The sequence below is a fragment of the Pongo abelii genome, chromosome 11 (genome assembly GCF_028885655.2).
Source record: "Pongo abelii isolate AG06213 chromosome 11, NHGRI_mPonAbe1-v2.0_pri, whole genome shotgun sequence".
Lineage (NCBI taxonomy): Eukaryota > Metazoa > Chordata > Mammalia > Primates > Hominidae > Pongo > Pongo abelii.
Window position 1 is genome coordinate 94,014,205 of NC_071996.2, and position 18,522 is coordinate 94,032,726.

The 18,522-nt window shown below is 37.2% G+C and overlaps 1 protein-coding gene across 7 annotated transcripts in view; it reads right to left on the minus strand.

Moving 5' to 3' along the window:
* Positions 1-18,522, minus strand: part of STAT4 (signal transducer and activator of transcription 4) — a 122,856-nt gene that overhangs the window by 21,433 nt on the left and 82,901 nt on the right. For 6 of the 7 annotated variants that reach the window (XM_063712931.1, XM_063712932.1, XM_063712927.1 and 3 more), the window contains 8 exons: positions 15,324-15,409; positions 13,700-13,851; positions 11,644-11,802; positions 10,610-10,702; positions 7,585-7,644; positions 7,081-7,098; positions 6,897-6,990; positions 3,426-3,470 (listed from right to left, as the gene is read on the minus strand). In XM_063712931.1, coding sequence (XP_063569001.1) covers positions 3,426-3,470; positions 6,897-6,990; positions 7,081-7,098; positions 7,585-7,644; positions 10,610-10,702; positions 11,644-11,802; positions 13,700-13,851; positions 15,324-15,409 — 707 coding nt within the window. The remainder of the gene's footprint in view (positions 1-3,425; positions 3,471-6,896; positions 6,991-7,080; positions 7,099-7,584; positions 7,645-10,609; positions 10,703-11,643; positions 11,803-13,699; positions 13,852-15,323; positions 15,410-18,522) is intronic. The other variant, XM_063712928.1, reaches the window with a different exon arrangement.

The following is an 18,522-nucleotide window of genomic DNA, read 5'->3' on the forward strand; positions in this document are numbered from 1 at the left end:
TGGGTGTGTGTGTGTTGGTGTGTGTGTGTGTGTGTGTGATGGAGGTGAAGAGCATTGGAGTGGTAGCAGGAATTCCAGACACGAAATCCCATAAAGGGGCATACACAAATGGTGACCTGAGGTTTCAAGGAACTGGAAGAGGGAAGTGCCCAGGGTCCCCTGAAAGGGACCACATCTCCAGCAGAGCACTTGACAGGTGAGCAGAGAAGGAGAAAGATCAGCAGTTGTCTGAAGTTAGGTATCACGTTTTAGGGCCCAGTTTTCCCATCTGTGTAGACACCTGCTCCTTCCAGAGGAGGCTGATCTGTGCCATCACCAATATCTACAGAGCCCACCACCACTGACTCATACACAGCTCATTCAGTCCCCATAACAACCCTTAGAAGTGTAGGTTAACATTAGCTCCATTTTGTAGATAAGGAAATTGGGAGTTAGAGAGGCTAAGTGGCTTGTGCAAGCTCAGATTGCCCGAAGAGGCAGAAACCAACACTGCTAACTCCACTATCCCACTGAGGCACGACACAAGTGCAAAAGGAGACACAGTAGACAAGAGAGGTCAACAACATTTTCTGAGGAAGCATTATTTTAAATTATGGTGTGAGACAGACATGATTTCTGAGCAGGTGGGTGAGTTGCAGACACTCTGTGAGATAGATGGGGTGAGGTGATGGGGCAGAAGGAGTGCCAACCAGCCCGCCTCTCCCAGGGAAGGTTCTGCGACTCAGAGGCAGCATAGCAGAGGGGCCAGGAGCAGGGACACGGGATCAGACTGCCACGGTTTTATCTTGGCACTGCCATCAACTGCCCCCGCAATCTTGAGTAAGCTGTGTGACCACTCTGTGCCTCAGTTTCCATAACTGAAATAAGTATGAGGCTAATAGTACCTACTTTACAGTCTTGTTGCAAGAGTTACAGAAATCAGTATTAGTGAAGCTCTTAGTGTCCAGTATATAGTAAATGCCACACGAGGATTGTTGAAGACATTCTTAGCAGGCTACAGGTGCTCACAGATAAGCAATAGCAACTTTTTGAAACTTGAAAACGAGGTTACGATATCCTAGCTTCCTGTTTTCCTGCAATTTGTGACCACAATCCCTGGCCTCACGACTTTATGAACTTCACTTTATTGCCCATTCTTTCCTCACTCTTTCCTAACCTTTGTGTGATCATCCCTACTGAATGGCCAAGCCCCTGATTCCCGGCTTATCTTCCTTCATGTATTTTGTGACTAGTCAACTGTTACTGCTGCACACAAGATACGGTTCAATCTGTGGTTTGTTTTTAAATGTACCTAGGAGTCATACTAAAATTCTGCCAACAGGTGGAGCTCAAAGAATAGCTTAAAATAAAATTAACCTGATTCAGTCATTCTGATACGACTGTATGATTTTGCTATTCATCAGAAAATAAGAGGAAATAAATTGAAGTCAATATAAGTAGACAGTGTTAATAAGACAGTGGTTGGTTTTTACAGTGGAAGATGATTTACCTAGACTTCCGTCTCTAGGGAAATTTAAGTGAAGATTTTCATTTTACATTCATAAAGATGACAATATACTACAAGAGTTGAGCTATTTGGATTTATTCGATTTGCTTTACTTAAGAAAAGTTCAGGATAATGATGCTTAGTCTGTTCAGATTCATAAATAATACTTAGGACGTCAAACTGAATGAAATGTTGCAACTCTGGCCAGAATTCCAAGGAGGTGTGTGAAATGAGCTTTTATTTAAAACGTGCCAGTGTTTAACTAGGAAGTTTAGAAAACCTTTACGGGTTTCTATAAGCTGGGAAGAATATCTTCCACTCATTTGTTTTACTAGAATCTCCTTAAACCCAAAAACTCTGCTCCTGTGATTTCTTTGACTGCAGAGACCTGCTTAGGGAGCTCTGCCCTGAGCAGCGATTCTACCCTGGAAGACTGAGCTCGTCTTTGGTGAGGCTACGATGTTTGGCAAATGATCTTTAAGACACAATTAAGGGAATGAAGAATTCTTGGAGGGCAAAATGGTAGGGCATTAAATCTTTTGTGATGGATCTTTATGGTTTTGTGAGGTGTGATAAATTGGATGTCATTGGATGCTGGATTTATAAAGTGCTTTTCCTCTAAACAGTTCAAAGATCTTTTTCATGGGAGCTGTGACTATAAAGCCAAAAGTTTGGATCTATATGAACCACCCCAGAAATAAACCTCATTGCTTCAAAACTGCATCACGTAGGTGGTTTTACACCTGCAGCACCTCTGAGCAGGGGCTGTTGAGCATGACTATCCTGATCTCTTAGAGGAAAAAAATGCAGTATTTCTTCATCAGTTCATTTGCCAAACATTACATTTTCAGGCCCTGGCAGAGCATGTACTCAAACCCAGGTTTTCTAGTTCCAAATATATAGGTCATTGACTTATGCCTTAGTTTCGAGGTCAACTCAATAGATGTTCTCCAAGGTCATGTCCAGTTCATGATTTGACCGCTCTATCATCAACTAACTCAACAGAGTACTCAGACTGCATCAGTTTGTTCCTTCATTCAATTTGTCTAGTGAAATGCAAACATTAGAGAGCGAGGTAATTGATATCTCAAAATAATAGGGTTGTTTTTTGCCCCACATATCATAATTTTTCAGCCCGACTTCATATACGTGAGAAAATGAGTGAACAAAAATGAAGAATGACAAAGATATTTCTTGATAATGGACTGACTAAAGAAACTATGGCACACCTATAAAATGTAATGTAATGCAAGCAATGTAAATCATGTTCTCCTAGAGTATTTAAAATTATGGAAAACTGTTCTCCAGGCTGGGCACAGTGGCTCACGCCTATAATCCCAGCACTTTGGGAGACGAGGTGGGTGGATCACTTGAGCCAAGGGGTTCAAGACCAGCCTGGGAAACATGGTGGGACTCTGTCTCTACAAAAAATACAAAAACTAGCCAGTTATGGTGGCACACGCCTATAGTCCCAGCTACTTGCAAGGCTGAGGTGGGAGGTTCACTTGATCCTGGGAGGCGAAAGCTGCAGTGAACCAAGATCTCACCACTGCACTCCAGCCTGGGCAACAGAGTGAGACCCTCCTCAAAAAAAAAAAAAAAAAAGAAAAAAAAGATACATTGCTGTGTGAAAAAAGCAGTCTATGAAGCAATGAGTATCATATATTTTTAAAGTAATATATACATAAATAAAAGACTGGAATGATGTATACCAAGATGTTAATAGTTATTTTCTTTGGAGGGTGTTATTATATGTTATTTTTATTTTCTCTTTTTAAAAAGCTTCCTCATATTGTCTGCAATTATCAAGCTTTACATCTATAATCAGAAAAACATGAATTTGATTTTATATGAAGTCAAGCAGTTTAAAAGCTTTGTAAAAATAAGATATTATAAGATCTGTTTCCAGAAAAATTCTATAGGAGAAAACATTTCCTACCTCATTTCCTTTACCTCCAGCACTGGACTTCATTTCCTTTGGTTGCTTTGTAAAAGAGAACAACAATATTTAGATGGAAAAGCATTATCAGCTACATATTAAGTTGGTCGTACCTGTTGCAGTCATTTTCTTGGCCACAGTTTTGACTTCTAGAACAGCAACATATTTTCAAACTCATTGAAACCTGACACAACTGCCCAGATTTGACAGAGAGGAGCTTCCTGTCTCACCCCATGGGATGCTACTTTAGAAACTTGGAGTTGGCATATCACTAAGACTTTAGCTTTCTGTCAACATTTTCGAAAAAGGAAATCATGCTGGGAACTTTCAGAATCTATACAGCACTCCTTTGAGCCTGGAAAGCATCATTTTAGCTAAGCTGTAGGTGATGATTCCCAATCCCTGAGAAACCAAGTCTAACGAAGACTAGAAAAATAAACTACAGGGCAGTGTGTACCATATAGCATAGTAAGCTATTAAATGACATTACAGGGGAAGAAGACTTACTGACACAAAATAAATGTGCATTGATGTAGATTACTGAATGAAAAAAGAGGCAGAAAACAAATTTTATAGTGTGTATTATTTGATCCCACTTTTAAAATACATATATAAATATTTTAGAAAAAAGAATGAAATTATAAAAATGAAGAAGTTAATAGTGTTGCAAAGTGGTGGAATTATAGGTGACAACTTTTAAAATTTTTCTTTTTTTTCTTTTTTTTGAGATGGAGTCTGGTTCTGTCACCCAGGCTGGAGTGCAGTGGCACAATCTCAGCTCACTGCAAGCTCCACCTCCCGGGTTCATGCCGTTCTCCTGCCTCAGCCTCCCGAGTAGCTGGGACTACAGGCGCCCACCCCCACGCCGGGCTAATTTTTTTTTTTTTTTTGTATTTTTAGTAGAGACGGGGTTTCACCATGTTAGCCAGGATGGTCTCGATCTCCTGACCTCGTGATCCGCCCGCCTCAGCCTCCCAAAGTGCTGGGATTACAGGCGTGAGCCACTGCACCAGGCCAATTTTCTGTATTTTTAGTAGAGACGGGATTTCACCGTGTTAGCCAGGATGGTCTTGATCTCCTGACCCTGTGATCCGCCCTCCTCGGCCTCCCAAAGCGTTGGGATTACAGGCGTGAGCCACCACTCCTGGCCGATTTTTATTTTCTATATTTACTTTTGTATTAAAAGGCAATTAAAGTTATTATGCAGAAGATAACCAATGTGAAAACGCTTTGCAAGAGCAAAAGAGCACTGTAAAAACTGAGGTTTTGTTATTTTATATATTGTACCTGCTGAAATAAAGACCTAACTGATTTTTGGTGTGTTCCTTGTTCTTCCTTTTCCATATGACTTTTTTGGGAGACAGACATTTCTAAGTTAAGGGCTCTTCCTACTTTACTTATTACTAAACATGGCCCCTTGTTGAAAGTTCCTGGATGATAGGAATTGAGCCTAACAAAAAAGAGTGCTAGTTACAAGGGTGTTTATAATACATAATTCTTTATTACATTTTATTTACTTGGCAGTTTATTTGACAGGAAGGATTAAAAACAAAACAAAACATACTCCTCAATACTAAAAACCAAACATTTTATCTTTTAGAAAGTAGACATTTTATCTTTTAGAAACATTTTATCTTTTAGAAAGTAGACTTTTTGAGGCAGATTCAGTGGTGCCCAAACATTCAGTGAGGCACTTGCTAAATGTTAATAAGCAGAAGGAGTAACATGGTTTCTGGCGAGAAAAATAGTAGGGTCTTTGGGAATCTAAGAACTATGCAGAATTAGAAAGAAGGTGGAAAGAGAACTCTAGGTCAAGAGGAAGTGGTAAAAGCAAGAAGCAACAGGATGAGGCTGGGTCAGAGCTTTCTAGACATGACAAGGTGAACTGTGTACAGCTGCTATACCCAGGAACATCCTATTTCCCCAAGCTAGCCTCCTAAAATGAAAGCGCTTTTAGCCAGACATGGTTTTGGAGATGTAAAAATGAAACCAGGAATGCCTAGCCATCATTGCATGTGTGTATGTGTGTGTGTGTGCCTTTGTACTTTTGTATTTATATATCATAGTTGTACATATTTTTGTGGTACATGTGATATTTTGATACATGTATACAGTGTGTAATGATCAAATTTGGGTAATTGGGATATCTATAACCTATCTTTTCTTTGTGGTAGGATCATTACAATTCTTCTCTTCCTGCTATTTAAAAATATACAATAAATTATTGTTCTCTTCTACATTATTATTTTTTCTTTTTGGAGACTGAGTCTTGCTCTGTCACGCAGGCTGGAATGCAGTGGTGCTATCTCAGCTCACTGCAAACTCCGCCTCCCGGGTTCAAGCGATTCTCCTCCCTCAGCCTCCTGAGTAGCTGGGATTACAGGCAGTTGCCACCATGCTGGGCTAATATTTGTATTTTTAGTAGAGACGAGGTTTCACCATGTTGGCCAGGCTGGTCTCGAATTCCTGACCTCAGGTGATCTGCCTGCCTCAGCCTCCCAAAGTGCTGGGATTACAGGCGTGAGCCACTGTGCCTGGCCTCTTCTATGCTACTGAATATCAGAATTTATTCCTTTTATCTAACTGTATCTTTGTATCCATTAACCAACTTTCTCTTATCCCCCTTCCCTGCTTCCTTTCCTAGCCTCTGGTAACCACCATTCAACTGTCTGCCTCTAAGAGATCTACTTTTTTAGTTCCCACATGAGTGAGAACATGCAATATTTATCTTTCTGTGCCTGGCTTATTTCATTTAACATAATGACCTCCAATTCCATCCATGTTGCTGCGTATGACACAATTTCATTCTTTCAGTGGCTGAATAATATATTCCATTGTGTAATACCTCTCCATTTTAAGACAGATTACCTCTGTCATTATCAGCAAAATATACTGACCAACTACTATGTATACTTAGGTACTATGTCTTCATTGTTTAGAACTCAGACCTTCTGAGTTAAGGTTCAGTGCTCTTTCTACCATTTTAATTCTTCACTGATGGCATGTTTTATTTCTCAGTATGGTTCCTAATTTCTTTTCTTTTTTTTTTTTTTTTTTTTTTTTTTTTTTAAGACGGAGTCTCGCATTGTGGCCCTGGGCTGGAGTGCACTGGCACAATCTCAGCTCACTGTAACCTCCGTCTGCCAGGTTCAAGCGATTCTCCTGCCTCAGCCTCCAGAATAGCTGGGATTACAGGCGCCTGCCACCATGCCTGGCTAATTTTTTGTATTTTTAGTAGAGACGGGGTTTCACTATGTTGGGCAGGCTGGTCTTGAACTCCTGACCTTGTGATCCGCCCGCCTTGGCCTCCCAAAATACTGGGATTACAGACATGAGCCACCGTGCCCAGCTGGTTCCTAATTTCAAATAAGAAATATTTAAGCACAAAATATACTGAATTATAAGGCGTATTAGTAAAGATGTCTGATTTTGGGGGAAAAAAAGCCTGTGTAACTTTACTGCCAAACTTACCAAATGTCGAAATTCTACTGAGAGACTCCCATTGGAAGATTCTTCAATAGACATGGCTTTGACATTAGTTCCACAAAGTACAAATCTTCGGTTGCTGGAGAGGAAATCTTAGCTATTTACTTGGTCTCAGGTAAAATACATTTACAAGAGCAGCAAGAAAGTTTCCACAAAGTAAATGTCTTACCTTAGAGTTGAAACATTCCTGTAAAACCAAGAAGATTCTTTAAAATAAGCTATTTAATAGATGTAGGAATAACTTTCTATGATAGTTTATTTTATTTATTTATTTATTTTGAGACAGAGTCTCGCTCTGTCGCCCAGGCTAGAGTGCAGTGGTGCAATCTTGGCTCACTACAACCTGTGCCCCCTGGGTTCAAGCGATTCTCCTGCTTCAGCCTCCTGAGTAGCTGGGATTACAGGCATGAGCCACCGCACCCGGTCTCTATGATACTTTAAAGGATAGTATATAAAATTGATTTCAAGTTTTTATAGTAAAATTTTAAATTTAGGATACCATTGAATTTTGTTAAATGTTTGAACTTCAAAGTCAAATATTTGAAGTACATTCATTATATAATGTTAGAGAAGTAAATTTAAAAGTTCAAAATTATTCTATAAAATAAGGGCCATTCATTTTTAAACGTCTTACATTTGGAATTGTAATTCAAAATGAAATTAGAAAACTTACTTGTCAATTGATGCTTTAACCTTTACCTGATAGTTTAGTTCTGGCAATTTTATTAGTAGCCTGGAAAGAGATATCAATAAAAAAAAATCAAAGATAAAAATTAAAAGTGTTTAAAAACGCTTTTGCATATTTAAACATTTAAATATACTATGAAATATGCATATAAATAAACCTTACATTATCTACAGTTATATGTTAGTGTGTTTTAAAAATGTATAATGCCTCTTTAGTTTGCCATGTAGCTAATGTTGACATCAGTCCCTTAATAGCATTATTGGCAAACATTTGGAAGTGTTTCCATATTGCTTCAGTTGATGTTTGCTGGATAATACGTTGGCCAGGTCAGAAAAAAAAGCTATATATTTTGGCTAAAGCTCAAATGTGGGTTAAATGTATAGATATAAAAAAATTCTTATATGGCTTCATTTTATCCTCATATTACAAAAAAAAACACTTTGTAAGCTTTAATGGTAAGTGTTTTATGGTGAACATACTAAGACAGAACTCTAGTAAAATATGGAAAATCCCAACTCGAATACATTTGAAATCTTTCAAAACACTATATTTAAGTAACAGCAAAAATGTTCATTAAAAAAACAAACTTCAAATGAACAAGTAATTGAAGTTCAGTATAAAAATTCATTTAATTCCTTCTGGTGTCAGCCCATCCTTTATTCTTTTGCTTTCTCCAGCTCCTCAGATTTCTGTCCTGTGATGTAACCTACCTGTGGGTTCAGTGCAGTTTCAGAGATAGTCATTCAATCCCTCTCACATTCATTCATTTACTCATGCCCTCATCCTAAACTTTACTCATTCACTCAGCATGCACTGAGCTCCTCATATTTATGCAGTACACCCTTAGGTACTACAGAACTGATGTAGCAAAGACTGCAGAAGGGAGAAATGTGGACGTGGCTCTACATAAAAGGAGGGAGTCCAGGCACACAAATGGAATATAGAGAATATGGCGATAAGCAACTCACTGTCATTAGAGAAATGAAATCATAGCTCATGGGCAGCCCAAACAAAAGGGTGGGTAGAATGTTGCAAAGGCTCTTTAAAAGTCCTGTACAAGGCACCAGATTGGTTCAGGATCTGGAGTATGTTGAGTGTGCAGTCATTGGTGGTGAATGGTGAGAAGGGGGCATAGTCACATAAAATTAGGCCAGGTGTTTTTCCTCTCCACCTTCCTTTTTATACCACTTCAGGAAGGATCTGATTCACTGCAAGATGCTGACAAGTCCCATGGAGTCCAAGGTCATTCTTCCTTTTGAAACAGGAGGATGCAAAAATATGGCAAAGAGGGGTTTTAGGAAAACCTTGAGTAAAGGATCACCTATCAAGACAGTGGGGAATAGGGTGCAGAGGAGGAGGATGGGTACCCAATAGGTAGAAGAGGAAGACAGAGCCTACAACCAGGGGCTAATGTTCTATGCCCCTGGCAATAGTTCACACAACATGCAAGTGGTGCTGATTCAGAGTGCCTCTTCCACTTAGAATTTTTTTGCTAGGCAATCCCTACTCATCTCCCCTTTTGTCCCAGAGAGCATCTTAGACTTACTATATCATTTATAGGAGTGTCTCAAGGAAAAGTAGAATGTCCACCACTTCTCCATCTTATTTCACTCTCCTCCGAGTTATATAGAGATGTCGGAATGAGGAAGGAACAACTTTTGAGAAGAATGCCTATTTTTTTATTTTACTTTATTATTCTGTTTTATTTTTTGAGATGGAGTCTCGCTGTTGTTGCCCAGGCTGGAGTGCAGTGGCGTGAGTGTAGTGCACTGCAACCTCTACCTCCTGGGTTCAAGTGATTCTCCTGCCTCAGCCTCCCAAGTAGCTGAGATTACAGGCATGAGCCAACATGCTCAGCTAATTTTTCTATTTTTAGTAGAGATGGGGTATTGCCATGTCGTCCAGGCTGGTCTTGAACTCCTGACCTCAGGTGATCTGCCTTCCTCAGGCTCCCAAAGTGCTGGGATTATAGGCGTGAGCCACCATGCCGGGCCAACAGTGCAATTTAAAAAGGAACCTAGCCTCTGCCTTTTGTTTTCAGTTCTTAAATCTTGGTGCAAAATTCATACAAAGAAACGGATTAAGAATGTTAATGGTGTCTTAAAAATGCAAACCGAAGACAAATGCCTTCTCTTTAAAAATGGAGTTCCAATAGTGATATGTGATCAGCAACCTTATCATAGAACCCTAAACTGCTCTGTACCATGGCATCAACACCTCTTGACCCGTTAGTCTGTGGTTTCAGCTTTCCAGAGGTGACCTAGTGATTAGACCTTTAAAACTTTAGTTCTTGGAGTTTCAGGCATGATGAGAATCTTTGAAAGTAAGAACTCAAACTCATTGTTCTCAGCATCATTAGGGAAAACTGTAAGTTTTGACTGCTAATGCTAATAGAAAGGATCAAATTCACAGAGAAAGCAACAATAACACAAAAGTTATGTCTTTAAATCAGGTACACAGTAGGGATATATGGAAAACTATGGTATTGGGAGTTTTTGTGGAAAGTCTAATAAGCCAGTTACTGGGTAATCTCAGGAGATGAGTGTGTCACTATGTTTCCCGGATAGGATATTCAAAGCCTTCCAGAATGTGTCCCCAATCTGTCCTCTCAATTCTGTCTGTTCCCTGCTCCCCATGATTACCAGACAGAGCCAGGAAGCCATTATTTCTGTATTCTCACTCTCCTACAATCCTCCTCCCCTCTCCCAATCTATCCAGTCTTTTCTCAAGTCAACCTTTTCAGCAATTAATTTCATTGTGCCTGATATTATGATTCCATACTTTCAGGCTAATATCCCTCACGTCCTCATCTGCACTGTCATGCTCTTGACAAGCAGGGCTCTCATCTTCACATTTCTGTGGGTATTTCCCAAAGCTCAGAGCTGGGCACACAGCAGATGGTTCAATAAAGAATAGCTGAATGCAAGCCACAATGAGAGAAATTGGCCTTGATCATCCAGAGACTATAGCTCTACAAACACACAAAATAGTAGAAGACGTTTTTGCCTACCTCAGTTTTACAGTGAACTGAATTAGGGTTTTAAGTACCAACGGCCTCTGAGGGTGGGTTGGCATACATGGCTGTCGCTCAACCACAAATGAGCTAGATGAAAAGGAAATAAAGCGCGTCATTTGAAAACATTGAAAATATTGAGACTGAAAACCACAGAGGAACAGGATGCTATCCACTCAAAGTCCAAATTTTCTACACTTAGAAGATATTCAAACCCCCAATTAAACTCAAATCTTTACAATGACTTTTTATAAATCATTTAACAGAGTAAATGATTCTTAATTGTTATAATTGAGCCATGAGTAAAAGCCCCAGTCCATTTAGTAATTTTTATTTTTCTTTTGAGAAGGGTCTCCCTCTGTTGCTCAGGCTGAAGTGCAGTGGCACGATCATAGTTCACTGCAGTCTCAACCTCCTGAGCTCAAGTGATCCTCCTGCCTTGGCCTCCTGAGTATCTAGGACTATAGGGATGTACCACCATGCCTGGATACATTTTTTATTTTTTTGTAGAGATAGGGGTCTTTTTATGTTGTCCAGGCTGTTCTACAACTCCTGAGCTCAAGCAACCCCTTGCCTCAGCCTCCCAAGGTGCTGGGATTACAGGTGTGAGCCACCATACCTGGCCAAAAATAAATTTCATGACTTTTTTTGGACTAAATATTAGGATTTCTGGTACATATTAGTATTTTTTCTTTAGCTTATAAACATGAAAATGTTCCCCATCCTTCATTTCATGGATATGCACATAAGAAAAAGCCCTTGAAATTTTTTCTAAGATGTGAAAACTGAGCTGTAGGTGAGTGACATGACTTAGCTTGTGGAAAACTGAGCCAGTTGGTGAGAGAAGTGTTGATGAATAAATAGTGAAGAGTAGAAATGCGGTTTCTAAAACTTTCTGGGGTTCTATTCACTTCTCCCTGAGGCTCGTTGTTGAACACTTCCCTGCCACTCTTCCACCTAAACACCAAAACCTTAGGAAGGGTGTTCTTACTTCACAGAATGGAGGATGCCATTGATAGCACTTCACTTACTTCTTGAAAAGATTGTAGATCAAGAAGGTGACTCTTTCTAGCATGTGAGTTCTTTGCATTGGAATGGGATCACCTTCATATGTCATTTTGGTAGATTGCTCCTCTAGTTTCTCCAGTTGCCTTCTGAGTTGGAAAAGACTTTCTGCCAATAGTGTAAAGCTATTGAACAGCAAATGAAAATCAAAGATAGTTTTCCCACTTAATAATAAAAAAGCATTGTAACAATGGGTTGTAGTTAATAAACATTAAATTATTAAGTAATTATTAAATTAATTAAATGAATCACTTAATTTGATTTAGGTTAGTGACAGTTTTTATTTTTAATTTTCCTAACCCATTTTTTTCTTGAATATGCATATGTTAAATGTTTTCAACGTTTTCTCATTTAAACCTTCAATTATATATGTCATCATTTATGAAATTTTATCAACATTTGGAACTAAATCCCTTTTAATCATTCTTTGTTTAAGCTTATTAAGCATATATATGTTAAAAATGTGGTGCTCACTAAAGGGCAAAAAAAGAGCAAATTTAAAGCCACGAAAAACATGCTATGATTAATGTTTTCTTATGTAAGCATACTGAAAGAAAAACATATGAAACCGATCTTCCCACACAATATATATTTTTACAAGTCCTAAGTATTAGCCAAAAGTGATCAATGACTCTCTTTAGAGTAAGGTATATTTAGAAATGCTTGCCCCTGATAACTGCTTGGAATTTTATTCACTGTGTGGTGATCTCACCTCAGAAACCGAGGTGGTGGTGTGGGCCAGAAGCCTAGGAAAGAGTAAGATTGAAATGGACACGGAAGGGACTTCCAACTACAGGAGAAAGAACATCTTATCAGACTTGGAAAGTCCACCTCGCCATACAGTAACTCTTTCTACTTAAAGTATTCCACATATAAGACTATGGCAAGAGTGGTTGAATCCCTGCTGATTTTTGGTATGAGCTCCATTATCGGTTAAGATCTTTATTGCTCCCTTTATTGTTGTTTTCACAACAGAGTACAGTGAGTTGGAGAATCAAAGTGTCTTCCCAAGGAAAATCAATGTTTTAAAATGAGTCAAACTCCTTATATTTCTTGACAAGTAGGCCTGGCAAGGCAGAGCTTTTAGTGAGGGGGTCTCCAGTTACTACATATTCCATTGTATTGACTTGTTCTCTTAGGAAGCAATTTTAGATTTTAACTGAACAGTTTCTTTCTTTTTCATATTTTCCAATTGTTCCTTCAATCAAGTAGTTTTATTTTACATTTATGGCATGGAAAACCATATGAACGTTTTAATCTTCTAATGCAAAGGATAGTGTCTACATTTCATTGCATGTGTGCGTACATAGATCGGGAATGCTAGCTTGTATTAACCATTTGTGATTTTTAAAAATTGACACATAAAAATTGTATATATTTGTGGTATACAACATGATGTTTTGATGTATGTAAACATTGTTGAATAGTTACATTGAGCTGAATAACATGCATTATTACCTCACATACTTACTTTTTTGTGGTAAGAGCTCTTAAAATCTACTTTCTTAGTAATTTTCAAGTATACAATACGTTGTTATTAACTACAGTCACCATGACGTACAATGGATCTCTTGAACTTATTCCTCCTGTCTAACTGAAATTTTCTATCCCTGACCAACATCTTTAACAGAAGAAATCACTATGTTGAAAACACAAAACTAACATTTAAAAGTTGAGATATCTATTTTCAAGATTTTGAAACTAGTGCTCCTTTATTCTGTCCTTAAAGAAAGTAAGTATATTGCTGGTTTCAAAATTTATTCGAGTCTTTTAAGATTGATATCTTGCATGTGAAAATTAAGCATTCAATAGACGCTTTCCTTGATTTCCCCACGAGAATGAAAACTAAGAACACTTATACTATTTGTTTTCAACTGTAGATTTCTCAGCTGCTAATAAGCCATCAATAAGCTAGCTGAATGAATTGATGTTGCAGTCTAAACCTGCATTCTCTGGCTGAGTGACTCTGAAGTTTTGTATTTCCTGTGGTTTTCACTAGAAACTGCAGTTTATTCGTTTTACCAGTTCTGAAGCTGGTCGAGCCCATTGTGGAGTGGACCCCCGATGCAGGCGATTTGCTGCCGCTGCTTCCAGTCTTGCAGCTCTTCTATGAGCATGTTGTTCATTAACAGGTCTGTCTCATGGATGATTTGGGTCATTTTACTGAGAGCCTCCTAAAAACAAAGGGGACTACTGAAGAGAGTTTCATAAGAAATAAGTCACTTAGAATTCAATTTACAAAACTATTTGACCTGGTAGACAAAGGCTTGGTTAAAATTTTGACCAAATATTTTACTAAATGCTAGCTTCTATTTGCCAGGCCTTTTCAAACAATTAAATTATTGACAATAAATGATGTCATAAGAAAAGAAGAATGGCCACAGTTTAACATTCTCATCATGTGTTTCAGTATAAATATATTGAATTTGTAACTCCTATAGCAACAATATTGAATCTTGTAGTCACAAAACTGTATAGTTGCTTATTAAAAGGATATTTATATATGTAATTTATTTTTTAATAAATATGGTTATCCATTTATATTAAAATGAGCTGACTAAAATTTGAGCCTTTCTGTGTTAATTTTTATTAGGACTTTTTCTGGGTTTTGGGAGGCATAATGGAGAATTATAACTTTCAAAGGGCTAGGGGTTAGAAGATATGAATTTCTGTTCTGGCATTATTGTAAGCTATATGAATGTGAACAAAGTATTTAATCTTGCTGAAACTTGGTATTCTCATTTATACAACCAGTTGAATGAACTGAATTATTGTCAATGTTCCTTCTCTTTTTAAAATGTTATTCCTAAAGTAGAATAAGATGTCATGCATAAAAATATATAGCATAGATTTATTATGTATAAAAACATTAAATTTTTCTTGGATTAACTACTTGCATACTTAAAATCTGATATATAACTAAGTTTATAATTAATTTAGAGTGAAAATAAATGTTATACTTGTTTGTGCTCACCCAAATTCCTGCACAAAAAATTGAGCCAAACTTTTAGAAATTAACTACTGATTTATCAGTGACTGGTTGAATTTCAATTGCATTTATTTTTCAAGAGAGGTAGAAAAGTGAAATAGAGATGTTTCCCCTCCTTAAAAATATTTCATTAAACCAGAAAAAAAGTTCTTGCTCTCCTTGGAAGAAGTTAGATTGAATATATTCAGTTGCCAATGAACTATTTTGAAATCTAGGAAATTGCTTAACACTACGTCATTTCTCAGAGTAGAAACTAGAACACTTATTTTTCCAATAAAATTTTAATAGTCATCAAATGCCATATTAGTTATATATGTGCAGTGGAACCCATCTCAGCATATTAAGTACAGCAACTAAAACAGCCACGTCTGAAATAATGACACATAAAAATCGGGTAAAATTTCCACCTTGAAATTAATGTTAGCTACAGTAAATGTGTCATATAAGCAAGATAAATAGGCTCTAAAGAGGTCCAGCATTGTACACTCATGAAGAGAAGCATGGCAAACAGCGTGGGACTGTTCCTAGAAACCTTGCCGTTTCTTCATTCAGTAAATGGAACTGATAAAATCTGACAGCTTGATTATTTTCAGTTAGTCTAAGTTTAGAAAAAAGGAGAAAAATAGGCAAAAGCCCAAATTAAAATTCTTCACTAACCTTTCTCTTGAAATCGAGGCTGTTAAGCATTTCCTGCAGTGTCAAAACTTCCTGATTCACCATGGCACTATTCTTGTCACTCTGATCTGCAAAGGTAAAGAGATCAGATTTAGAGTTCTCTCCAAGTCAAGGCTCTCTATTCCTGAAAGTCAAGTCAGCCTCAATCCACCATCCTAAAACAGCCCTGGCCCGGAGAACTTATGTGGTAAGAGACTAATTGGGTTCACTAGAGGTGAACTTGGAAGTCTGTCTGTTCATTTTGCCAGGAAGAATTACATCCAAGCATGCAAAAAAGGACCTCTTTATTTTACAGACCTTCAAGAAAGACCACTCTGCACTTGGTGTTTTGTTTTGTTTTGTTTTGTTTTGGTGGTGGTGGACAGAGGAAATAAAGTTGCTGTAATGGATGCCTTACTGGATATCTCCACATTAATTATATACTTGATTATTTGGTAAAAGTAAGGGAGGCAGGGATCACCCTTTGTGCCCCTGATTAAATCATATTTGACTCTCTGTTGCCTTCACCTACCCCTCCCTGCTCTGCTTCATATGCAGGTTTTATGAGAAACTGCCTGATAGAGTTACAGTCTTATCTACCTAGTCTCATGAACTAATAAAGACTAATTTCTTTACTTTCCTCCACTTTTTTTTCTTTTTTTTTTTTCAAAATGCACTCGCCTCATCATAAAACTAGCAGTGGGCCAGAGTTGTAACTTAGAAAAATATCTGACTGAAAAAAAAGATTTATCCTTTTTACATGGGGATACATGCAATAAATAAACATTATATTATTTAATTTGAACATTAAACTTTATTGACATAGTGGTGGCGCTCAGAAAATGACACCCCAAAATAATGGAACTAAAGCAGCAGCCTCAAGGTCTCTCTCAATCTTCTGTCTCTCCATAGCACACATGAAGTGCTCGGAAGCTCCCTGATCTACCTAGAAACTGGACCCCTAAGAGGAACACAATTGCCTTTGATCCCTTCCCTGAAATTTCATTAACCAGAAAAACTTAAAACTCATATCACAGAGGAAAAGTCTGAAAATTAAACACCACACCTAGAGCCCAGACTTTGTCCCAAACCATTGTTTGTTCTCAGGTTCCAGTCAATTCTCCAAGAATATTATTTACTAACCACTGCCTGAGCATTGGGTCCATTCATTAACTTTAAAAATCATTTGCTTCTACATTTCCAATCTCCCTTTCCTTTATGAAGAAGGGCATATAAGCATCTGTACCTCACTGGATTACTGGGTAACCACTCTCCTGCTATTCCCCCATGCTGTGCATGTTAAATTAATTTGCATGCCTTTTTCTCCTATTGATCTACATTTTATTAGTCCATATTCAATGAACCTTCAGAGGGTGAAGGCAGAAGGTTCCCTTTTTGCTCCTACAATGGCAAGTGACTGTTTTTACCAACCATTCATGTTCATGAAAAATGGGGGCTGGGAATGCTGATTTGACTTGTGTAATTGTGAAAAAGAGGCCCCAGAACAACTGTGGCAAATTTCTCTACAAATTAGGACTAATCTCCAGGAACTCATTTCTGGTTGTAATGATTCACAAATTCACTAACTCCTAGATCCCATACATAGCAAAATCTTGTTTATGTAGCATTTTGGAAACTGAAAACTTCTTTAGCTAACCTTTCCCGTCTTCGCCAAGGATATAATAACTTGTTTCCCTTGTATTTTTCTTTTCACTTACAACAGGATGGGACAAACAAAATAAATATTTGTGGATTCAGGTGATAAAAATGATCATTTTAATTCATAATGGACATGAAGCACTGAAAAAGTAATTCAAATCATAACAAATTAAGTTCAAATAATCTAATTCTTAAAATTAGTAGTTTGCATATAAAATTTGGAATAAGGCTGCCTTCAATGAACATCACTTGATTAAATTTACAGTTGTTCTAAACCCTTTTAGGGTCATGGACTCCCCCTTTGATAATGAAACCCATGTTTGTGCCATTTCTTCTGAATGGAAAAGTTGTATGTACAAATAATTGTGAACATTTTGAATAATATTTCCTGGAAGTCAAGGCATCTTAAGCATATCAGGAGAAGAACCCAAAACATCTCATCTTCATGTATGAAAAATTAAATGTTTGGCCACAATCATTAATATTTCCTTCAAGATACATTTTAGGCCAACATTTGAATAGTTGAAGATGATTCTGTAAATGGAAAGTTTATATCTGATTTATTTTTTTGAATTATTTTGAAATAATTTTAGAGGTACAAAAAAGTTGCAAAATAGCACAGAGTTCTCATATATCCTTCACCTAGTTTCTTCTGTTCTCTTACATAAACATAGTAAGCACAATGATCAAAACAAGTAAATTAATATCAGCACAATTCCATCAACTAAACTAGACCTAATTAGAATCTTGCCAATTGTCCCATTAATTGCAACATACTTTAAACTATTCTTCTATTATTATTGGTAAATCTTAGGACTTGTAAATGTTCTCTTCCCCTTCATTTTTAAAAAACACCTAGTTGTAAACAATTTCAGTGTTTAACCACAGAAAAAATAGTAAAATAAATTGCAGTGACCTTACATTTTGACATTTATGCAATTACTGAGATTATGTTTTTGGAGACTTTTTGACATGAGGAAATACTTAAAAATAAAACGTTAAATGCAGTACACAAAATTATATACAATATGATTTCATTTTTTGAAAATAAGTACATAGATGTGTATGTATGTGAACATACAGAGAAAAGGCTGGAAGGAAATATATTTTGACAGTATTTATCTGTAGATAGTGCGATTTCATGAGATTTTTATTTTTTTAATGCTTTTGCCTATATTTTATGCTTTCTTCTATGAAACACATTTCTATTTTATAATCTTAGAAAATTATATTACTAAAATACTACTTGTAATTCTCTGATCATGTTAGGCAATTATTATTACTATTGTTTCTGTGATAATTATATTTTGATTCTATAGGAGAAGGTTTTTATTTTTTAGAGACCTGTGCTGAAGTAGGGGTAATTCCTCATGCAGTTTGAAATTTATGTTGAATTAGTTGGTAATTTACTTGGAATTGGTTGGATATAGATGGGTACACATACACTTAAACACGCACACACAGACATATTTATATGCAGAGATAAGGAAGAAGCAAAACAAGAAAATACTCCCTGTATTTCCCTAGGCTCACCTAAGCAAGT